Below are 24,766 nucleotides of genomic sequence, written 5' to 3'. Positions count from 1 at the left end.
TAAATCCTAAATATTGACTTTATTGATGAAGTAAGTATCTCAGTTTATGATCTTGCCTTTTACATTTCACATCAGTCTTTCAGCCAAATGAGGTAGGAAATAAGGATGCAGAACAACCTCTTCCAAGTAAGTTAGTTGTCATAGATAACTGAGGTCAATCAGTCAGGAACAGTAACTGAAAACTTGAGTCCTCTAAGACGTGTGTTTCAATGTGGGTCTTGGTTTTCTGGTGCAGTACTCAGACTAGAGGAGTTATAGGGCTGGACCACAACTCCAATACAGGCTTCATGTTATGGATGTAAAGTGACTCACTTTCCCTCATGTGCGGCCCATTCACTGTACCCCCCCTGATAGTGCCGAGCCCTAGGAGAGAGAAGGGGAGGAGAGAGGGGGAGATCTTTCAGGTGTCTTCCAGTATATGTATATGAGAATACTGTATGTCCACACTAATGTACCCTAATAAGGTATGCCAGGTGAGTTAAAGTGTGTTCTACCTGTTGAAGCCCAGTTGTCGGGCAATGGCTAGAGCTTCGGCGCTCCTCCGGCCCTTCTGGCAGTGGAACACAATGTTGTCATCATCTTTCCCAGGAGCCTTCACCTCGAACTGCAGCTGGAAGTGATCTGGTGACAGCTTTAGAGATTCCTCCAGCTGGCTCACTGACAGACCCACACATACACGCTGAACATTAGTAGAGATTGCGCGCATGCACAGATACAGTACACATAAAAATACACACCTTTGATAGGTTAATATACACCATGTTGTGTAGTCTACTCACATGGGATGTTTACAGAGTCCGGGATGCGTCCAGCCATGAACTCATCTTGGTTGCGGACATCGAACAGCTGGACGTTGTGAGTGGACAACATGTTCTTCAGCTGCTTGTAGCTCACCACCGAATCTGAGACACACACACACACACCACTATAATGGGTTCACTGCTAATCCATAATCATATCCCCTGTCCCATCAATATACATTGTTGTCTGTTGTTAAAACCTTGATAAACCTGGACTCACCATCCATTGCTTGAAAGAAAGACTTGTAAACCAGGAATGATTTCAGCCAAAAGGATCCTACTGGTGGTGAATTCAGTGAAACTAAACTGTTCAGGACAGAGGTTTACTAATAGAGGATTGCAGGCTGTGTTACAAAGGTTGACTATAGTGCTGGACCCCCAAACACAGTCTATAGTTGAAAAGTATGAATAAGCCAATGAATGAATCACTTGAACCAGGCCCAACCACAAACTGCATGGCAGCAGATCCATTCACACACACACTTTTTACTGGAAAGTGCTGATTACCTTTTTTTCAGTTAGTCCTAACATCTGGGCTAACCAACCAATCCACTCATCAGCCATTCTAATTATGTTTTGCTACTCTAGGTGAGCATTTGAAAACAAGAGCATGTTAGGGAGCATGTTATGGAACCAGTCACCAATATGGCTACAGCAGAAATGCTGCAATTAAATAGCCTTTAACTAGTTTCCTTAAAGGGGAAATCTGCCAATCAAATGATCACAAAGCAGATACCCCGCCACTGTATTGGTAAAAATCTGAGGGATGTGGCTGGATAAATGTTTCCACTCTCAAATTCATAGACAGAGTTATGGATGCTAGCACTGACTAACCATGAGATCAAAATGATAATTGTAAACGAACTCTGTTAAAACTACATTACAAACAATGGAGTAAAACAAGCTTATATTTTGGGTTCTGATGGGGCATGACAGTTGTATGGGGTATGAGTGAGTTCATGAGGCATTTCTAAGTTATATTCTTCAACAATCAATGGGTAGTGCTTAAATGTGTAAATCAGGAGGTGCCGGAACAAAAAGTGAGCGCAAGAGGTTTTTTTTTTCATTCTCCTTGGGAGCTCTGGTGGCAAAGGAACCAAAAAAATTCCCTTCATAATAACGCAATGCATGTCACCGCATTTACGTAGTGGCATAGAGAACTGAGCAGTAGAGTAGAGGCACTTATACATTCCACACATGGAACATTTTTTGCATCCTAGGGTCCAGATTTTTGGGGGTTTAATTCTAATTATCTTCTGTGACCAATTTTTACTAGATCCCTGCCTCAGCCCTACCCATGCCTGCTACGTTAAGACCCTACCCATGCCTGCTACGTTAAGACCCTACCCATGCCTGTTAAGACCCTACCCAGGCACGATTGCTTCTACCCGAAACTAGAAATAACTTCCTGTTAGTACACCTAAATCCATTAGCCGCTTTTCCCTGTGTCACCCGCTACCTGCGTGCTGTTCGCTCTGCATGTGTTCTGCTCATGGCTGCTCTGAGTGAGTATAGCAACAACTCCGCTTGGGCTCAATGACCAGACATGAGAGCACAGAGCATGGCTGCGAGCTGCTTTTCGTCACTCAAACATTTGTGAAATAATCTCTTCGGTTTTATATTTGATGAGGTTCAACCCACACACCGCCCACTCCACCTAGTTAGAGAGAGGGGAATCTTGGGAGTTGTTGGAATTGGGAACATCAGGACTGATCATGACATTCAAAGCTAGATATCTAGACTCAGACATTGTTTTAAAATACAATGTTTTGTGAAAGTGTCTACAATAGACGAGTAAAAACAACAAAACCACTGTATTACATGGGTAAAAATAGTCCTTTAACCTGTATATGCAGGGGCGCAACTTTCACATGGGACGGGGGGGGACATGCCCCCCCATTCTGAAATGTACAGATGAAAAAGTCTTCCCTTTGATCAACAGGAGCCATTTGCTTTCCAACCTGTGTTTTCCTGTGATTGTATTTGAATGAAATGTTGTGAAAGGCCTGTTTTGGCTGTATGCTGTTCACTGAAAGATTTGCAGCAAGTTCCCGACTGTAGGCTATGGCTTGTGATTGGGCTACACACAATCAACAGCTAGGATCCTCTGTGGCGAAGTTATAAGCCTACTCCTGGTGTAGTATTCTGAATTGTTTCATTTATTTCTGAACAGACTGCAGTAATTCTATAACTTTGTCAAATTTATTTCAATGCATCATCCATTTCGTATGATGTTACGAATTACAATTCTGCCATCTCTCACCACAATTGGCAAACAATTGGCCAGTCAGCCATGTGTTGTTCTCAAACATCAAATCAAAATGTTATTTGTCACATGCGAACGGTGTAGTGAACAGTGAAATGCTTATTTACAAGCCCTTAACCAACAATGCAGTTTTAAGACTTTAAAAAAAATCTAGACTTGGAGCTCCGGTACCGCTTGCCGTGCAATAGCAGAAAGAAAAGTGTATGACTAGGGTGGCGGGAGTCCTTGGCAATTTTTGGGGCATTCCTCTTACACCACCTGGTATAGAGGTCCTAGATGGCAGGAAGCTTGGCCCCAGTGATGTACAGGGCCACACGCACTACCCTCTGTAGTGCCTTGCGGTCGGAGGCCGAGCAGTTGCCATACCAGGTGGTGATGCAACCAATCAGGATGCTCTTGATGGTGCAGCTGTAGAAGCTTTTGAGGATCTGAGGGCCATGCCAAATCTTTTCATTCTCCTGTTGGGGAATAGGCATTGTCATGCGCATTTCACGACTGTCTTGGTGTGTTTGGACCATGATAGTTTGTTGGTGATGTGGACACCAAGGAACTTGAAGCTCTCAACCGGCTTCACTACAGCCCTGTCAATGAGAATGGGGGCTTGCTCAGACCTTTTTGTGTAGTCCACAATCATCTCCTTTGTCTTGATCACATTGAGGGAGAGTTTGTTATCCTGGTACCACTCTGCCAGGTCTCTGACCTCATCCCTATAGGCTGTCTCATCATTGTCAGTGATCAGGCCTACCACTGTTGTGTCATCAGCAAACTTAATGATGGCGTTGGAGTCATGCTTGGCCATGCAGTCATGGGTGAACAGGGGGCACAGGAGGGGACTGAGCACACACCCCTGGGGAGCCCATGTTGAGGATCAGTGTGGCGGATGTGTTGTTACCTACCCTCACCACCTGGGGGCGGCCCGTCAGGAAGTCCAGGATCCAGTTGCACAGCGAGGTGTTTAGTCCCAGGGTCCTTAGCTTAGTGATGAGCTTTGAGGGCACTATGGTGTTGGACGCTGAGCTGTAGTCAATGAATAGCATTCTCACATAGGTGTTATTTTGTCCAGGTGGGAAAGGGCAGTGTGGAGTGCAATAGAGATTTCATCATCTGTGGAACTGTTAGGGAAGTATGCAAATTGGAGAGGGTCTAGGATTTCTGGAATAATGGTGCTGATGTGAGCCATAGCCAGCCTTTCAAAGCACTTCATGGTTACCTTGGCAGGTTACCTTGGTGTTCTTGGGCACAGGGACTATGGTGGTCTGCTTGAAACATGTTGGTATTAAAGACTCATCTAGAAGAAAAATAAATGCACACCTATTTAGGTGAGGTGCTGGCTAGCGGAGTAGAAAAACTTGAAAATAAAAGAGCTGCACACTCTAGGAGCTCAGATGCAAAAATGTAATTACAAATGTTTCGACAGCCAAGCCGTCATCAGGGTATAATCACAAACACTGCGGAATTACTCGTTTATATAGTGTCAAAAGACACAGGTGTCTGTAATCATGGCCACGAGTGGCCTAATATCATTGGTTAATTCTCAATTATTAAAATGGCATACAAAGAACAGCATACAAACAACAAATGGATAGCATACAATCATAGATTCATTTTAGACTACACAAGCTTACAAACAATTACAATGGCAAGTAACAATAATCACAAGAATGGCTTCAGACTAAGTCAGGGACAGGTTGAAAATGTCAGTGAAGACACTTGCCAGTTGGTCAGCATATGCTCAGAGTACAAGTAATCCGTCTGGCCCTGTGAATGTTGACCTGTTTAAAAGGTCTTACTCACATCGGCTACAGAGAGCGTGATCACACAGTCATCTGGAACAGCTGATGCTCTCATGCATGATTCAGTGTTGCTTTCCTCGAAGCGAGCATAGAAGTTATTTAGCTCGTCTGGTAGGCTTGTGTCACTGGGCAGCTGTGTTTCCCTTTGTAGTCCGTAATAGTTTGCAAGCCCTGCCACAACCGACGAACACTCGAGCTGGTGTAGTATGATTCAATCTTAGTCCTGTATTGACGCTTTGGCTCTTTGATGGTTTGTCGGAGGGCATAGCAGAATTAGCATCTGTGTCCTCTGACCACCTCCTTATTGAGCGAGTCACTGGTACTTCCTGCTTTAGTTTTTGCTTGTAAGCAGGAATCAGGAGGATAGAGTAATGGTCAGATTTGACAAATGGAGGGCAAGGGAGAGCTTTTGTATGCGTCTCTGTGTGTGGAGTAAAGGTGGTCTAGAGTGTTTTTTCTCTTCTGGTTGCACATTTAGCATGCTGGTAGAAATTAAGTAAAACAGATTGAAGTTTCCCTGCAATATTGTCCGGCTACTAGGAGCATCGCCTCTGGATGAGCATTTTCCTGTTTGCTTATGGCCCTATACAGCTCGTTGATTGCCGTTTTAGTGCCAGCGTCGGTTTGTGGTGGTAAATAGACAGCTACAAAAAATATAGATAAACTCTTGGTAAATAGTGTGGTCTACAGCTTATCATGAGATCCTCTACCTCAGGCGAGCAAAACATTGAGACTTCCTTAATTTTAGATTGTGCACCAGAGGTTATTTACAAATAGACCCAGACCGCCACCACTTGTCTTACCAGAGGCAGCTGTTCTATCTTGCCGATGGACTGAAAACTGCACCAGCTTGAGGTGAGTAATCGCTGTTCTGATGTCCAGAAGTTATTTTCGGTCATAAGTGACAATAGCAGCAACATTATGTACAAAATAAGTAAAGAAGTAAGTTACAAACAACGCAAAAAAAAAGAAAATCGCACAGTTGGTTAGGAGTACATAAAAATGGCAGCCATCCCCTCCGGCACCATTCTGTCCACAAAGTTGCACAAACCATAAACCCAGGCCTCCCAACCAGAATCAAGTCTTAGAATAATGAGGCAGCGGCTGAAAATCTACATTCCGTTTTTTTTAGGGGGCAGGAAATTTTACTAGAAGGCCATTCCAATTAACTTTTACATTGCATTGAAAATTATACAATAGGTTCTGGAACGAAACAGTCCAAAACTGAGAGGTGGCTCAAATTAAAAGCTGTAATATGTAACTTTTTGGGCTACCTGACCAAATTCACATTGAAAAATGGAAGCCACTCTAAGAAGCGGTCTAAGAGCGCTATTTCTATATTTCCCTTTCTTAAGTTTAGGTTTTGCATCTTAAACTTCGGTTTTGCACACCGGCTTCAAGTAGCTTAATACAAAATAGTTTTGGTTATGGAAAATATATTGCACATTGGTTTAGATGGTGCAATGACTCTCTACTATAGTTGCTTGTTTTGTCACAAACTGAAATTAGGCAAACTATTAATATTTTAGCAACCAGGAAATAGCGGAGTGATTTCTGCACAGTGCATACATTTTAAGCACCGTCAATGGGTAGGCTATATATAATTAATTCAAAAGTCCAAAATTGTTGTATCAATCGCAGATTGCCCTTAAATTAACACTCAAAATGTGCCTTAGGCTATATGATGACATGGTAACACATAGGCACGGGTTTATATAGTGCAGTCACATTGAACAACAACTAACAACTATGTTGGATTCAGGTTGAACAACTGATTAACCAAATTGACAGGCCTCAAGAAGAGTGGTGACCGTGACAGATGGAAGCATTATAGCCTACCGGGGTTGGGCAAGGAGGACTCGCTGAATCTGGTTGTTGAGGTCGTGAAACCACACCATTGGCCTCTCATACCGAGCGAAACGCGGCTGCTGGTTTCCGCAACGGTCAGAAATATTCTCCGTAACAGCAGACCTGACACCATGTTGACCATAGACCGGCTTCCCGTTGTAAGCAAAGGAACAAACTACTTTATCATAAATGTATTACACAGTGTTTTCTTTCTGCCCTCTGCCGACAAAATACGTGTTAACAATGTTTCAAGAGTGCACGTACCCTAACCATTGTTAAAGTGTTGAGAAATTCGGCCATGCCTATCTCGAGTCATATTATCGAGAAAGATAAGAAAGAGGCAATTGCGTCGATTTATGAGTTCAATGAATTAGGCCCTTAGTGAATGGGCGCGTTCGAGCAGATTACTTTTGTCAAGTAGGTGACCATCGTTGATCACTGCCTTTCAACGTGTGTTGCATTTCGGGAATAAAAATTGCCCGACTTGCGCCTACATGTCGACTGCATGAACTTTACAAAAAAAAAAACGTCTCGTTTTTTACTGCAGTTCTTCACCAACTGCATCCTGCAGCTATCGCCTGCATTGTGGGAGGCTCTATTGTCTCTAATTAATGTATTTTTGTTTCACCCACACGAACGTGACCATAGATAAGCACTTGGTATTTTTTTTCTGGCCAGACGGAGCACGAGAAAGGGAACGCCCAGACGACAAAGTCCCATCTGGCGTGGACTAATAAAATGTATTTTATCTTATCTTCCACAGAAAGGAACCTTGACCATTGTTCTAGTTTAGCCTATTTTACAGGCAATATGTTGCGTTCCAGTGCAGTGCATGGGAATTATTTACAGTGGACCCTAAAAAGTTACATAGGCCTACTTCTACATCAGCGGTCTGCCAGCGTGCTGACACTGATGGGTTGTCGGGTCTGATGGTTTGTTTATATAGCAGGTTAGGATTATTAACATGACAGGTTAGGATCATTAACGTGACAGGTTAGGATAATTAACATGGCAGGTTAGGATAATTAATGTAACAGGTTAGGATAATTAATGTATCAGGTTTGGATAATTAACGTATCAGTGGTGACCCATCATTCAGGGCAGGTGGGGCTGTTTTGAGCCCCACATTTATACCTAAAAAAAAAATGAAATACCGAAAATGTAATTTAAAAAATTGTGTGGGAGGGGGGGCTTGCCTGTTTTGCATGTCATTTTGCCATTAATATGTGTCACATATCAGTTTTTTAAACAATGTAAAAAAAAATATATATATATATCATTGAGTTAATACAGCTCCAAAATGCAGGTCTTTCAGCTTAGCTCAGTGCTTTCTGTGGTGGTGGGGCAAGCCAGCAGAAAATATGCAGCGTTGCGTCGTGATTGGCCCAGTGTTCTGTCACTCATGGGAACACTACATCACCACCAAGTCAAAGGGTAGAGCTAGAGAATTCTAGCTCCTTGGGTGCTGCCATAGAGTTACGTTAGAAGTGCCCATCCAAGAAGGCACAAGGTTATTGGCTACAGATAAAATTATGTCAAATCACATTATATCTACAGTAGCTTTGATTGGACTGATCATGTCAACATCATACTTTAAAAATCTTAGCTAGCAGTCATCATCATGTATCAAGTCGACAATCTACTGGCAAATACTTTTTAATCCTTGTCATATGAAGATAAATAATAAAGGGAAATTATAGATAAACGTATCAGTGCTCATCGACTATTGGACATAAACATTACACAACAAGGTAGAAATGGCAAATTCAACAATGAGTGGTTTGGAAGAAATCAGTGACAGTGGCTAACTGCAAGCATTGCAAAGCAATCACTCACCTGCTATTCAGTGGAGTGGCTGTGTGGTCCAAGTTTAAAATGATAAACATTCAACATTCGCCATGCTGTCAATGCCATGCTGTCAATGAATGTCAATGCATGATTTGTGCCGCATTCAAAATAATTGTTGAATCGGAACTGCGATAACTTGACTTCAGTGAGTTCAAGACAACTGAGAAGTCGGGAATAAACAAGCTCCGACTGAGAAAATACGTTTTGAACGGTCATCCAACACGGAATTGTAAATCCGGCCTCTTTCTAGAGCTCCGACCTGAAGATAAATGACGTCATCATGATTCGACTTTTTCAGAGTTCCCAGTTGTTGTGAAAGCACCATAAATCCAGAGAATGTTAGACTTTGATGATAAAATTTGCCCACGAAGGACCTCCGCGCCACCTTTCTGTTCAAGTGAGTACAGCACAGCAAGATGAGTATGCTGTATGCTGCTGCATAAATTATGCAATATGCCAGGGAGATATGTATCCTGTAGCTAAGAAAGTAATACTAAGATTATGTTGTGTAATAAGATGTCAGTAGCCCATGTGCCTCACCCTAATAATTTGGTATTTTTACCCCTCTTAATTTTGCCTACTGTTCTAACTTGGTGGTGCACATGTAGCCTATAACTTGTTTTAGAAAAATGTAATCATTGAATATTGTAAGAGCTTTCATTGTCTGTTTATATGGCCCCTTTATTTATCCTACAGTTCTGACTTGGTGTACAAGGAGAACACTGTAAGAACGGCCCATGTTCTGAATTGTGTCGCTGTACATTTCAAAAGTGCTAAACAAATAGTTATATTGACTATGTCGGTCCTAGCTCGCTCATCAATGTCTTAATCGAAATTACGGAAAGCCTCTTATCCGCTTGTCATCCCATTATGCCATAGTTTGTACATCTCAATTGTCATTAGAAACCACATTTGTTTAAGCAAGTCAGCCATGTCAGCTATGTTTTTTTAAAGGGCAGTAAATGAGGCTGAATGAACTGTTTCGCTGCCAGACAAGGCTCCGCTGATAGCCAGGTGTGGCAGTGGTAAGATGTTGGGACTCTGCTGATAGCCAGGTGTAGCAGTGGTAAGATGTTGGGACTCTGCTGATAGCCAGGTGTAGCAGTGGTAAGATGTTGGGACAGCTTTATGCAGGTGTTTTGTGGGCACCATTTGTCACTGTTATAGTGCAATTAATGTATTGTTTAGTGTTTTGTTGTGTAGTGGCTTTGCTGCCATGGATCCCACTTTTTTATTTGTTTTTGCCCCACCAAGATTTACATGCTAAAATTGCCACTGAGTATCAGTGTAGGAGAATTTACGTAGCAGGTTAGGAGAATGAGTTTAAGGTTAGAGAAAAGGGTTAGTGTTAGGCTTAGTAAAATCCTTGTTATCAACAACTGTTGTCCCCGACGCGACAACTAGATGGAGCTGTACTCAATCTAGCCACAACGGTAGAAACTGTCAGACCCGACAGACCATCAGTATCATAATACCTGCATGTTGTAGGCCTAACTGAGGTGAACATGAATGAAAATGACTTGTGTATGGGCCTGTATGTAGGCCTTAACTTGGTGCATCTATAGGCTAGGTGAGGGCTCAGACCTGTGACAATATGTATATTAATTTATGCATTCATAGGTACACACAGATGATGATATATTTGACTGTATTAAAAACTGGATTAGAAAAATAATTTTGACTTGAATTTTGCGCTGCCACACGTCTCTCCTATCTTTCAGCTGTCCCTATCACATTCTGTGTGGCTCTGAGTTATCAGTGAATGAGTGGGAGCTTGCGCAGAGGAAAGGGAGAGAGAGAGTTATAACACTGTATAGACATAGTATGACATTTGAAATGTCTTTATTCTTTTGGAACTTGTATAATGTTTACTGTTCATTTTTATTGTTTATTTCACTTTTGTTTATTTTCTATTTCACTTGCTTTGGCAATGTTAACATATGTTTCCCAATGCCAATAAAGCCCTTGAATTGAATTGAGCAGATGAGCGCCCACATTTTTCATCATGTTTTTACATAAAGATAGATTTAGAGTTAGATAAACTTGAATTTTTCTGCAAGAACATATACAAGATACTACCCTCCACAACATAACCTTCACTCCAAATCAAAACTCCAAACCTACAATGTGATTTTGGAAAACATTTCCTGGAAGGATTCATACTACCAAGACTCTTATTTCCAAGCTATACAGAGGGTGCGCTGGCAAACAAACAACATAAACCTGAAAACACCATCTAACCTGGAACTGAGTGAGTAATGTCTAGTCAGAATCTACTTTTAAAGCCAAGAAGAAAAATACAATACAATTATATATTTTATTTATAAGGACTGAATGCTAAGGTAAGGCTACCAAGCTTGCTAGGACAGAACATATCTGACTGCAATTAGCAGTGAGAGGTGTCAAAGCCCTTGAGCCCAAAAATGTCAGGAGAGTTTCACAGCCGACCCCACCCAAATGCAGAGGCTTTTGAAGCCCCCTCCCACTGTTCAGAGGTCATTACAATACAGTGGATAACCCTCGCAAGGCTGCTGGCCCAGACGGCATCCCTACTGCATCCTCAGAGCATGCGCAGATCAGCTGGCTGGTGTGTTCACGAACATATTCAATCTCTCCCTATCCCAGTCTGCTGTCCCCACATACTTGAAGATGGCCACCATTGTTCCTGTACCCAAGAAGGTAAAGGTAATTGAACTGAATGACTATCGCCCCGTAGCACTCACTTCTGTCATCATGAAGTGCTTTGAGAGACTAGTCAAGGATCATTTCACCTACACCTTACCTGTCACCCTAGACCCACTGAAATTTGCATACTGCCCCAATAGGTCCACAGATGATGCAATTGCAATCACACTGCACACTGCCCTATCCCATCTGAAGAAGAGGAATACCTATGTAAGAATGCTGTTCATTGACTAGAGCTCAGCATTCAATACCATAGTACCCTCCAAGCTCATCATTAAGCTTGAGGCCCTGGGTCTCAACCCCATCCTGTGCGATTGGGTCCTGGACCTCCTGACGGGCCACCCCCCAGGTGGTGAAGGCAGGAAACAACATCTCCACTTTGCTGATCCTCAACACTGGGGCCCCACAAGGGTGCGTGCTCAGCCCCCTCCTGTACTCCCTGTTCACTCATGACTGTGTGGCCATGCACGCCTCTAACTCGATCATCAAGTTTGCAGACGACACAACAGTAGTAGGCTTGATTACCAACAACAACGAGACAGCCTCTAGGGAGAAGGTGAGGGCACTCGGAGTGTGGTGTCAGGAAAACAACCTCTCACTCAATGTCAACAAAACAAAGGAGATTATGGTGGACTTCAGGAAACAGCAGAGGGAGCACCACCTTATCCACATCGACGGGACAGCAGTGGAGAAGGTAGAAAGTTTTAAGTTCCTCGGCATGCACATCATGGACAAACTGAAATGGTCCACCCACACAGACAGTGTGGTGAAGAAGGCGCAACAGCACCTCTTCAACCTCAGGAAGCTGAAGAAATGTGACTTTTCACCTGAAACCCTCACAAACTTTTACATATGCACAATTGAGAGCATCCTGTCGGGCTGTATCACTGCCTGGTATGGCAACTGCAAGTTTAGAGAGAGTGCAATTTTGTATTTATTTTATTTCACCTTTATTTATCCAGGTAAGCCAGTTGAGAACAAGTTCTCATTTACAACCCTTAACCTGGCCAAGATAAAGCAGAGCAGTGCGACAAAATCAAACAACACAGAGTTACCCCCATAGAGACTGCCAGGAGTCTGAGCAACAGGCCCTCTGGTTTGACACACTGAACTCTATCTGAGAAGTAGTCGGTGAACCAGGCGAGGCAGTCATTTGAGAAGCCAAGGCTATTGAGTCTGCCGATAAGATTGCTGTGATTAACAGAGTCGAAAGCCTTGGCCAGGTCGATGCTGCACAGTACTGTCTTTTATCGATGGCGGTTATGATATCGTTTAGGACCTTGAGCGTGGCTGAGGTGCACCCATGACTAGCTCCGAAACATGATTGCATAGTGGAGAAGGTACGGTGGGATTCGAAATGGTCGGTGATCTGTTTGTTAATTTCCCTTTCGAAGATTTTAGAAAGGCAGGGCAGGATGGATATAGGTCTATAACAGTTTGGGTCTAGAGTGTCTACCCCTTTGAAGAGGGGGATGACCGCAGCAGCTTTCCAATCTTTGGGGATCTCAGACGATACGAAAGAGAGATTGAACAGGCTAGTAATAGGGGTTGCAACCATTTCGGCGGATAATTTTAGAAAGAGAGGGTCCAGATTGTCTAGCCCGGCTGATTTGTAAAACCAAAACTTTTTGGAATTAGTGCTACAGGATGCAAATTTCTGTTTGAAAAAGTTAGGCTTCGCTTTCCTAACTGACTGAGTATATTGGTTCCTGACTTCCCTGAAAAGTTGCATATCGCGGGGACTATTCGATGCTAATGCAGAACGCCACAGGATGGCATGCTGACTGCAGGAATGTCCATCAGAGCTGCTGCCAGAGAATTGAATGTTCATTCCTCTACCTTAAGTCGCCTCCAACATAATTTTAGAAAATTTGGCAGTTCGTCCAACCGTCCTCACAACCGCAGACAACGTGCAACCACGCCAGCCCAGGACCTCCACATGCGGCTTCACCTGCAGGATCATCTGAGATCAGCCACAAGGACAGCTGATGAAACTGTGGGTTTGCATAACCAAATAATTTCTCAGGGAAGTTCATCTGTGTGCTCGTCATCCTCACCAGGGTCTTGACCTGACTGCAGTTTGGCGTCGTAACTGACTTCATTGGGCAAATGCTCACCTTCAATGGCCACTGGCACGATGGAGAAGTGTGCTCTTCATGGATGATTCTCGGTTTCAACTGTACCGGGCATATGGCAGCGTGTATGACGTTGTGTGGGTGAGCAGTTTGTTGATGCCAATGTTGTGAGTTCCCATGGTGGAGGGGGGTGGGGTTATGGTATGGGCAGGCATAAGCTACGGACAATGAACACAATTTTCATTTTATCGATGGCAATTTGAATGCACAGAAGTATCGTGACGAGATCCTGAGGGCCATTGTCGGGCCATTAATCCGCCACCATCACGTCATGTTTCAGCATGATAATGCACAGCCCCATGACGTAAGGATCTGTACACAATTGCTGGTAGCTGAAAATGTCCCAGTTCTTTCATGGCCTGTGTACTCACCAGACATGTCATCCACTGAGCATGTTTGGGATGCTCTGGATCAACGTGTGCGACAGAGTTTTCCAATATCCAGCAAGTAAGCACATCCATTGAAGAGGAGTCGGACAACATTCCACAGGCCACAATCAACAGCCTGATCAACTCTATGCAAAGGAGATATCGTGCTGCATGAGGTAACTGACAGATACTGACTGGTTTTCTGATCCATGCCCGTTTTATTTGGTATCTGTGACCATTAGATGCATATCTGTATTCCCAGTCATGTGAAATCCATAGATTAGTGCCTAATTAATTTATTTAAATTGTGTGATTTCCTTATATGAACTGAGTAAAATCTTAGAAATTGTTGCATTTATATTTTTGTTCAGTGTAAATATATCAATATGCCATGTCAAACACAACGTCCACATTTTCAGAGATCGGATACAGATCAAATGTATATAAGGTCTCTACATACGAGGAACTATGTGATAATCTGCTCAACATGTCTGCAATGTCTGCAGCATGGAACGCCACCAAATTCTGTTCATACTTGTGCAGATTATCCAGTCTTTATTTTCAATGGCCGGAGGACGTTTATCATCAGATAATCCACATTAATAGTATTGGCCAGTGGCGATTTTAGGATGTAAATCTTGGTGGGGGTAAACTCCCCCAATTTCTTTTTAGATTGCATGCCAGCAAAGCCACTACACAACACAAAACAATACGTGAATTGCACTATAACGGCAACAAGCGGTGCCCACTATCGTTTCGGGCCTACATAAAGCTGTCCCAACAGCAGAGCTTTCTTGCCAGCACAATGGAGTGAATCTTTACCACCGCTACACCAGGTGATCAGCATCTTAGCATCTTATCAGAGTCTTATCTGGCAGCGAAACAATTCATTCAGCTTCGTTTACTGCCTTTAAAAAAAAAACATAGCTGTTATGGCTGACCATATTTTCCTGGCATATTACATCATTTATGCAGCAGCATATAAGACATTTTTGGACTGACTTTGTTCTACGCTGCATTCCTTCTTTGGCAAATTTTGTCATTTAAAAAAAAAGATTTACAATTCTGAGTTGGATGACCGTTCAAAACATATTTTCCCAGTCTGACTTCCCAGTTGCAATGCTTGCGAATATCCACTGTCACCGATTCCTTCCAAACAACTCATTGTTGAATTTGCGATTTCCAACTTGTTGCGGTAATGTTTATGTTCAATGGCCGATGAGCACTGATACGTTTCATCTATATTTCTCTTCATTTTTTCTCTTAATTTGACAAGGATTAAGAAGGATTTGTCAGTAAATTTGATTCACGATGATGACTGCTAGCTGAGATTGTGAAAGTAAGATGTTGACATGATCAGTCCAATCAAAGCTACTGTACATATAAGGTGACTTGACGTCATTTCTGTGGCCAATGACCTTGAGCCTTCTTGGAAGGGCACTTTTAATATAACTCTATGATAGGACCCAAAGGCCTGACATTTTGGATGTCTACCCTTACTAAAGGACTGAAGCTAGCCTCTGCCCAACCTGCCCTGAATGACGGATCGCCACTGTATAGGCCTGTAAACAATTATATCGTTTGTGTATCTGGAACGCACCCAATCTTTTGGAGGAAGATTCGCAATTTCTCGCGATATTATTTGTACTGACGTGGTACGCAGCTCAGCTCAGAGAAAGCGAGCGCGCAGTTCTTTTTGTACATCAGTGGTTTTCCGCTATCTTGACTGGTGTGTGGTGTGATAAGGGGATAAAGCGGAAGGAATATGGTTCCATCTCACGTCCCTCCGGCTGCAGCGCTGTCATAACGGAGTTTTCGTGCGGGGCGGCTGGGGCTTGTACTCGGTCCACGGAATAACCAGGATTCCTGCCTTTCCCGTTTAACACGGTAGTCCCTGCAGCAGTAGCTGAGCGTCACGGAAACAGATGGGTGAGTTGAGACAAGATGATTTTTATTTTTTTAACCTTTGTGATGCGTCAATTTATAGTTGTAACAGTAGAAAACCTAAACACAACTGGACACACCTGGATACTTTACCGTACAGATGCTGAATGTAGTCTAAACTATGTTTTCGTTAGCTGCGTGTCCTGATGACCAAAACGCGATGCTTAGGCGGGGAACTTGCGTGTGTGTTGCGAGTACAGCAGACAGTAAGAAGACATTGATGTGCTACAGATGTTGACACGTTTACATTTTTATTCTCCGTCCTCTCTCTTCCCCTATCTCGTTCTTCCTCTCCCCGTTTTTGCGCTAATATAGCCTGAGTTTAAATGGGTTTAGTTGTAGAGTTACTAATAGGTAGTGTAGATCCCTCCAGGTAAACCCCAGGGAGAAGTGGGGGGAGAGAGGAGGGGGAGGACCGGAAGAGAAAACAGCTCCATGATCTTCACTGTAATATAGACTGAGATAGCAGCTGTTGTGTAGATAGGCCAGATGTCCCCTCCTCTCTTCCTCCTCTATTATTTCAATCCTCTCTTCTTCTCCTCTCTTCATTCTATTCCTGTAGTGGCTGTATAAGCCACCCCCCTAGTTGTGACCAATAATATACTCATTCACAGATACACACATACACCACCTGGCACCATCAGTTGGAGTCCTGGTCCCCATGGTAACTAGACACCTCAGCAGCACCTCCATGGGGATTGTTATTGGTGGCCAGCTGACATATGAATATTCATGATGCAGCTGTGTCATCAGTATTGTATGTGTGTGTTCTACTACTGAGTTGGGAGTGTATTATGTCTGCAGGCATAGTTGGTACACTCTTATGGTTCCTCTGTTCTTTCTCTCAGTACAGAGAAACACAGGGTAGATGGGGATAGACAGGGAGAGAATGAGAGGCTGTTTTAGGGGTTGGGAGCTAGGAGGAGGGGGATTGAGTCATAGCAGTCCTCCGTCTCATTCCACCATTCCCGTAGTTACATCCCCACCACCACCCACACAACTATGACAGCGATCTGTGTATTTGTGTGTCCTTTTACAAACTGAGGTATTCTCTTTGGGCGCATTCCTGACTTGGAATGCAAACACAACTCAACTATTGCGGAAATCAAATAACATTTTATTGGTCACGTACACGGTTTAGCAGGTGTGGCGGGGCAGTGAAATGCTTATCTTCCTAGACCCTATCAATCAATGCAGTAAATGACTACAATTCAACCTTTTTTTTAACAGGAACTAAATGATGCATTCATGTCAATCAAAAACTTGATGACTTCGGCACAGATCTCTCACATTAAGATTCAGGCTTAAGTTTGTTAGCCATTAGTCATAAATTGTTTCTTTTTTCTCTCTTCTCTCTCTTTCTCTCTGTCTCTGTGTGTGTTTCCAGTGGAGGCGGTGGTAGAGTTTGACTATGAGGCTCAACAGGAGGATGAGTTGAGTCTGCGTGTCGGTGACATCATCGTCAAGGTAACCAAGGATGACGGAGGGTGGTGGAAAGGAGAGATAGACGGACGGAGGGGGCTGTTCCCAGACAACTTTGTCAGAGTGAGTAACAATTACAACACACACTCAAATCAATGTTGTTGTTCCCATATTGTGTTTTAAGAGCATTGTACAACCAAGTGTTTAGGATCTGTAGCACTTTCTAAATGTGTCAATGCATTTAGAATGTCTATGAAAATGCTTTACAGTGTTTACATTGTAAATACGTCAACATGTTTATTTACCGTAACACTTTTTAAAAACATTAACATATTTATTCAGCAAAGACGTTTTAGATTTAAAAAACGAAACACTGGGGATGAGGTTTTAACAGTGTAGGGTGTAAAGCACGGTTTGAATATTTCCCAGCATGCCTTTCAAGTGAATGTGAAAGACCCACCCATGACTGTGTTTGTTGGTGAGAGAGACATTGTTGTTGATTTCAATAATTTGATTGACCATATGTGAACATGTTACTTTTTAAAATGTAAAATATACTCTAACTTGGCCATAACTGAAGGCCATTCACATATTATACATGTCATGAGATGTTTAGTTATGACCTAGTTGTCCTCCATAATGTGTTCTGAAAATCTTGACTCATGGGCCACATCAGACCTGCAAATCACAGTACACTGGTTTGTGACGTGATTAATAAATCTTGTTGGAATACAGATAGAGGGTGTTTATCCAACAATTTAAAAAATAAAAAAAATATTTAAAAAAATCTTTCAAGACATGGCAGATGGGGGAGCAGTGAGATACCCAATCGGTTAGATGATACTTTTCTCGTCAATCATCTCGAAAGAAAACGTATAGTTAAAGATTGCACTATGCAGGAATCGCTCCACCATTTCCTGTTTGCTAGAATTCCAAAAGTTCTTCCAATTTCAGTTTATGTGGCAAAACAAACAGCAGAGAATCATTGTACTGTCTAAACCGCTCTGAAATATATATTTGCATAACCAATACTATTGTATTTTCAGCTGTTTGAAGCTGGTGTATAAAAACTGAAAGTGAAATACGCAAAAAAACTAAACTTAAGAACAGAAAGTGTAGAAATAGCGCGCACAGAACAGATCTACCTCTTCTTAGACTTGCTTTCATTGAGATCTAGAACACACATTTCTATGTAAATTTGGTCAGTCCGCCTAAAAAAAAAGTTACATATTGCAGCTTTTGAAAACTGGAAATCAACCAAAGGTCAAATGCTTTACTATCTAAAGGTTGCAAGTGTGTGGGCGATGGAGAGAAACAAAATGGTGCAGTTTAAGGCCATGTGAGAGTGATGCAGGCGCTGGAGATGAGGGGTGTGTTGCATCCTGGCAGGAGTGATGTCATGGATGTTTGTGTGCATCTGCATGTTGTCGTTTTGTATGTGGATATTTTGTATTATAAAAAATATATATAATAAATAAAATATTAAAGGCAATATTTTTTCACCCAAACCTGCACTCAGAATGACTGCCGTGGTGAAGGACTTAACAAACAATACTACCTTAACCCTCTTAACTGGAACCAACATCTCAGTAACGGGTGTAATAAATCCAACCCATTACAGATTGGATTAGTTTAGAAAAATGGAAGTTATTTATCTTTGTATAGTATACAATCAAGTAATCAATCAATGTGCATGAGGAAACATAGATATTAAAACAAACTATTCTAAAAAATCAACCTGCATTGAATGGAAACATTTCTTGAATCAAATGTCTTGTTCAGTTTTTCTGAAATGTAGGTTTGATTGAATTTATTCGACAGTCTGTAAAATCCATACATAAGGGAGCTCCAGCTGGTGACGCCTCCACATACATTTTAAGGAAATCATCAAGGATAACACAATACATCTTAACAGCTTATTCCCATTGTGGTCCTTTTGAAGAGGGAAAGGTGGCAGACATTCCTAACACTGATCTGAATAGAAGGCATGGAAAGTCACATCCATTGCTATTGACTAAATCCACTCCTAACAGGACTATGGGAAAGTAAACACTAGTGTTTAAAATGTGAACACTTAGGAGATGAAGGTGTTCTACTGGTTGGAAACTAACTGTGAAAAAGCTGACTCATGTTTAATCTTGCATTCTAAATGCTTGTGTTTAGTATGAGAACACCTATTGCCAAATCAAAATAACGTTTAACGTTTAAGTTTTAAACGCGTCATGTTTCATGTTGTTTTTTTACAGTGTAACCTAATGAACCTAATGACTGGTTCTGCGAATCTGTAAAGAACACAAACCTGTTCTTTGAATGTCCTGGAATGGAGACCAGATGCTGCAACAAAAGCACTGACACCAGTATCTAACAGTGGTGTGGTTGTGTGGTACGGGGGAAGCATCCACTTCCTTTCACAGTAGAGGAAGTAAAAATAACACAAGCAAACATGAACCCAGTGTTGTTGTGTGTTTCTTTAACCCTGAATGGTCAATGATAAAGTCGATCTAGAATAGAACAGACAAGATATTCAACTGCTGAATTGTTGCTCCTAAAAATCATTATTTAATTACTGTTGTGTTGAATGTCACTGCTCACTCAGATTACACTCACCTTGTGGTCAGTTTGTGAGTGCATGAGTCATGCATGTTATCATTCTCTTGTTCTTCACAATAAAATGTGCATTTGTTCACTCCCCTCGTGGACTCAGATTACACTCACCCTGTGGTCAGTTTTAGGGATGAATATTTTCCAGAGAATCTTTCAGGTTTCAACACTAGGAATAATACATGTTATGCCGAGCGTCCCGAGAAATAACTATCTGTAAGGTCCCCCAGTCGAGCAGTGAATTTCAACCACAGATTCGACCACAAAGACCAGGGAGGTTTTCCAATGACATGCAAAGATGGTAGATGGGTGTAACAAAAAAAGCAGACATTGAATGTCCGTTTGAGCATGGTGAAGTTATTAACTACACTTGGGATGGTGTCTCAATACACCCAGTCATTACAAAGATACAGACGTCCTTCCTAACTCAGTTTGCAGAGAGGAAGGAAACCACTCAGGGATATGAAGATGAGGCCAAAGGTGACTTTAAAACAGTTACAGTGTTGAATGGCTGTGATAAGAGAACTGAGGATGGATCAACAACATTGTATTTATTACTCCAGAATACTAACCGAACTGACAGAGTGAAAAGGAAAATCTGGTTGTCTGCTTTCTACCAGGCACTGGGAGATGAATTCACCTTTCAGCAGGACAATAACCTGATGAAGGAAACAGGAAACCGCACACTGCTCTTGATAGTATCACTGATCTTTAATAAGCTTGAGTATCAGCCTCACGGCCTTCGTCAGAGCTTTTGTGAATTTCTTAAAATTAGCACCCTTATGTAGACCTAGCCCCACCCACATCCGTTCACACATCGAAAGGGGTTGGAGGCAAAGGAAAAACAAATAAGTGCTACCATATGCATTTCACATATATATATTAGAATAAAGTGTGGAAAACCACAATGAGAACAACCACGTCTGTAAAACCACTGAGGACATAGCAAGTTTTCATTAATTGTTGGGTACATCGACGAAAAACAGAGTAATCTTAAATAGGGACCTAACTCATGTTCAAATTCACAACATAACATTTCATCATTAAGTCCTTTAGGAAATAAAGTCTGGAGGTTGAAAATCCCAACACATTCTCTTTTACTCAGAGTATTATTATCTCCTCCCCTGTCTGATATCTTAACTTTCTCTATGCCACAAAATCTAAAGGTAGAAATGTCATGCTTTAGGTCATTAAAATGTACTGCGACTGGATAATCCCTGTCGTTTCTCCTGATTGAACTTTTATGTTCACTAATTCTCTGTTTGAGAGAACGAGAGGTTTTACCGACATAGCAGAGCCCACATGGACATTTAATAATGTAAATAACATGGGTGATGGAACACGTAATAATGTCATTTATTTGGAACCATTTTCCTGTGTGTGGGTGGCAGAAATATTCACACTTCATCATATTGTTGCACTGTGCGCATCCTCTGCATTTATAGTTACCATTTGGTAGAGGGCGTAAAATAGCCCTCTGGTCCGATGATAAAATATGCCAGTGTTTCTTGACCACACCTCCCACTTTTCACGAGTTCAAAGTATATGTAGTTGTGAACATTACAAAGCTTCTCTTCAGCTTTAGGGTGTCTTTTTTTTGTAGCAGTTCATCTCGTGTTTTTCCCAAAGCCAAATTTAAGAGCTTCATCCACACATTGTGACGAATAGCCTCTTCTTAGAAACCTAATGCGCATCTCTTTTTCTATAGATCATTTGTTTTAATAGGTGCAATAGTAAAGACAATAGGCAGCTGATGAGTTTCAAGTTTGAGGAAGCTTCCAATTTATCCTACCATTTCTACCCATCTTTTATATGCACATTTTTGTGGAACAGTTTAATTTCAAAAATAACATTTTATTTTCTCAATCATTGTCACGTGGTTAATCATAAAAATCTGAAATAAAATGATAAAAATGTCAGTTAAAATTGAACTGAGGTGAGAGCAGCAGCCTCTGCCACATGAACACATTGATACACTGTGATCCATTGGCTAAAGAAATGAGCTCATAGAACTCCGAGACAGCCTATAGGCCAATGCAGCAGTAGGCCTGTAACTTCCATCTCAACTAAGTAAAGCTGACAAATAAAAACAGTAGAAAATGACCTGATGAAAATTCTGCTTCTTTCAATCACAATCATCTCTCTTCTCCACCTGTCTGCCTCCCTTTCTATCTGTCTTGAGCTATTGTTAGTGAACTGCAACATTGTATCAACTAGCCTATTCTGGGCCCTCAGAGTTTCCCACCCAGTGAGCTCTAGACAGACTGCTGTTTTTTAAAATAGCATTTCCACTGACTATATGGGGTCATCAGATCATGATATGTTGCTCTTTCACACCGAGGCGTGGTGATTATTGAGGCCGGGAGTGTTACAAATATTTTTTAAATACTGAGGAACTATAATTTGCAATGGATGTAAAGAAAGAAAGAAAGAAAGAAAGAAAGAAAAAATACTGACTTTGTTTCCGATGTGTGAGTTGAAAACCATACTGAGAAGCTCAGTTTATTAGTGGTGGACGTGGTGAGTTAAGACAATCAGACATGAACAAATGGGCACCCTCCTGTATTTGCATGCCGCGGGCCAGGTAAGCCTACTCTAAATGCGTGCTCAGGGGCACTCGCTCCCTCAACGTTATCAGGACAGGGGAACACATACTCATTGCTCACCGAGCGCTCCAAACAAAAGACAATGACAAGATTGACAAAACCAAAACTTGTTTCTCACAAGTTTAGAAGGTTGTGAACTCTGCAAACAATGTTTCCACTCCGAGAATGAGACCGGCGAATTACTGTAATTAAGACATGCATTGATAGAAGTGTATGTAACCATATGATGAGAGAATAACAGTACATTTTACTAGGCTTACGTGAGTCATATGTAATGGGGAATTGATAAAAACATTTACCATCAAAGGGCAAAGAATTCACACAATGTGGATGTAGACAGCTGAGCACAGTCTGGAGAGCTGCACCATATCTTGGCCACACACAGGTCTGCACATTATACCCCTAGAACAGCATTGTACTTATACTGGACAGATTTGGAGTGAGCCCTGTCACTTTTTCCTTTTCCTGTCTGCTAAAACTACATCACCGGAGAAAGCATCTAAGCGAGTGGAACAGCACCATTCTGCATATAGACCATGTATCTCGGCCTGGGCAGAAATAGTATGACATGCTATACTATTTTGGTCCAGACAGCATTAGATACAGTGGGGCAAAAAAGTATTTAGTCAGCCACCAATTGTGCAAGTTCTCCCACTTAAAAAGATGAGAGGCCTGTGATTTTAATCATAGGTACACTTCAAATATGACAGACAAAATGAGGGGAAAAAAATCCAGAAAATCACATTGTAGGATTTTTTTATGAATTTATTTGCAAATTATGGTGGAAAATAAGTATTTGGTCACCTACAAACAAGCAAGATTTCTGGCTCTCACAGACCTGTAACAACTTCTTTAAAAGGCTCCTCTGTCCTCCACTCGTTACCTGTATTAATGGCACCTGTTTGAACTTGTTATCAGTATAAAAGACACCTGTCCACAACCTCAAACAGTCATACTCCAAACTCCACTATGGCCAAGTCCAAAGAGCTGTTCAAGGTCCTGGAGTGGCCTAGCCAGATCTCAACCCCATAGAAAATCTTTGGAGGGAGTTGAAAGTCCGTGTTGCCCAGCAACAGCCCCAAAACATCACTGCTCTAGAGGAGATCTGCATGGAGGAATGGGCCAAAATACCAGCAACAGTGTGTGAAAACCTTGTGAAGACTTACAGAAAACGTTTGACCTCTGTCATTGCCAACAAAGGGTATATAACAAAGTATTGATAAACTTTTCTTATTGACCAAATACTTATTTTCCACCATAATTTGCAAATAAATTAATAAAAAATCCTACAATGTGATTTTCTGGATTTTTTTCCCTCATTTTGTCTGTCATAGTTGAAGTGTACCTATGATGAAAATTACAGGCCTCTCATCTTTTTAAGTGGGAGAACTTGCACAATTGGTGGCTGACTAAATACTTTTTTGCCCCACTGTATATGGTCTACACATACTGAGATGTAAATGTAAAAATGTCTAAAAACATCTTTTCACTTTGTCATTATGGGGTATTGTGTGTAGATGGATGAGAGAGAAATTCAATGAATACATTTTAAATTCAGGCTGTGACAACAAAGTGTGAAGTAAGTCAGGGGGTATATTCTTTCAGAAGGCTCTGTATGGTCACTATGGCAGGGTTCTCCCCAAACAAGCTGCACCACCTTGTCGGCTTGGCTGTGCCAAGAATTACAAATGTTATGATTCTCTTCTGCCATCTTTCTGAAGTGTGCACTTGTTCACCTCCATCTCATGAATTGAAAAGAGGCCTTAATGGCCATGTCCTCTTATAATCTCCACCCGGCACAGCAAGAATAGGCCACCTCTCAGAGCCTGGTTCCTCTATAGGTTTCTTCCTAGGTTCCTGCCTTTCTAGGGAGTTTTTCCTAGCCACCGTGTATCTGCATTGCTTGCTGTTTGGGGTTTTAGGCTGGGGTTCTATATAAGCACTTTGTGACATTTTCTGATGTAAAAAGGGTTTTATAAATACATTTGATTTGGATTATTATGATTTGTTTTGGTATTCATAAAGCATCTCAGAGCAGAGTGCTGATCTTTAGATCATAATGAATAACATTACATGGACAGAGTGTACCTGAGCCTAGATCAGCACTCCTAGTCTAATGCTTTATGGATATGGGCCCTGCTGGTATGTTGGTGCTAGGCTGGAACAAAAACCTGTAAAATTTTTTTTTTTTTTAAACTGCTTTCCAGGAACAGGGTTGGAAAATGTTTATCTCAGAGGAAGAGAGACACTAGATGTGTCCCATGACAGTATCATTATGTGTGTGTGTGTGTGTGTGTGTGTACAGTCGTGGCCAAAAGTTTTGAGAACAACACACATATTATTTTTCACAAAGTCTGCTGCTTCAGTGTCTTTAGATATTTTTGTCAGATGTTACTATGGAATACTGAAGTATAATTACAAGCATTTCATAAGTGCCAAAGGCTTTTATT

At 41.7% G+C, this 24,766-nt stretch overlaps 2 protein-coding genes across 8 annotated transcripts in view; one reads left to right on the top strand and one right to left on the bottom strand.

Moving 5' to 3' along the window:
• Positions 1–7,292, bottom strand: si:ch211-161h7.8 (thiosulfate:glutathione sulfurtransferase). Its single transcript, XM_021562393.3, has 4 exons — positions 6,699–7,292; positions 780–902; positions 495–657; positions 1–363 (listed from the first exon to the last, which is right to left on the bottom strand). The coding sequence occupies exons 1-4, from the start codon at positions 6,847–6,849 to the stop codon at positions 309–311; spliced, it is 492 nt and encodes a 163-aa protein (XP_021418068.2). The 5' UTR covers positions 6,850–7,292; the 3' UTR covers positions 1–308.
• A 7,896-nt stretch (positions 7,293–15,188) lies between these two features.
• LOC110489648 (SH3 domain-containing kinase-binding protein 1) overlaps positions 15,189–24,766 on the top strand; it is a 32,471-nt gene continuing 22,893 nt past the window's right edge. For 3 of the 7 annotated variants that reach the window (XR_016486570.1, XR_016486569.1, XM_036943838.2), the window contains exons 1-2: positions 15,220–15,672; positions 17,075–17,232. Coding sequence is in view for 4 of the 7 variants with exons in the window: in XM_036943838.2 (XP_036799733.2) it covers positions 15,669–15,672; positions 17,075–17,232 (162 nt within the window). In the remaining 3 variants the exon portion in view is untranslated. Of the gene's footprint in view, positions 15,673–17,074; positions 17,233–24,766 lie in introns of all 7 variants that reach the window. The other 4 variants (XR_016486568.1, XM_036943839.2, XM_090199346.1 and 1 more) reach the window with 2 other exon arrangements.

The sequence above is a fragment of the Oncorhynchus mykiss genome, chromosome 15, assembly GCF_057628025.1.
Source record: "Oncorhynchus mykiss isolate SJ-2025 chromosome 15, ASM5762802v1, whole genome shotgun sequence".
Taxonomy (NCBI): Eukaryota; Metazoa; Chordata; class Actinopteri; order Salmoniformes; family Salmonidae; genus Oncorhynchus; species Oncorhynchus mykiss.
Note: the sequence above shows the minus strand (reverse complement) of the source record. Positions and strands in the feature narration are given on the sequence as shown.

Coding starts and splice junctions, on each gene's coding strand:
- si:ch211-161h7.8 (XM_021562393.3), bottom strand. CDS start 6,849: ATGGTCAACATGGTGTCAGGTCTGCTGTTACGGAGAATATTTCTGACC. Junction 903..6,698: donor GTCCTCCTTGCCCAACCCCG/GTAGGCTATAAT, acceptor TGTGTGTCTCAG/ATTCGGTGGTGAGCTACAAG. Junction 658..779: donor GGACTCTGTAAACATCCCAT/GTGAGTAGACTA, acceptor TGGGTCTGTCAG/TGAGCCAGCTGGAGGAATCT.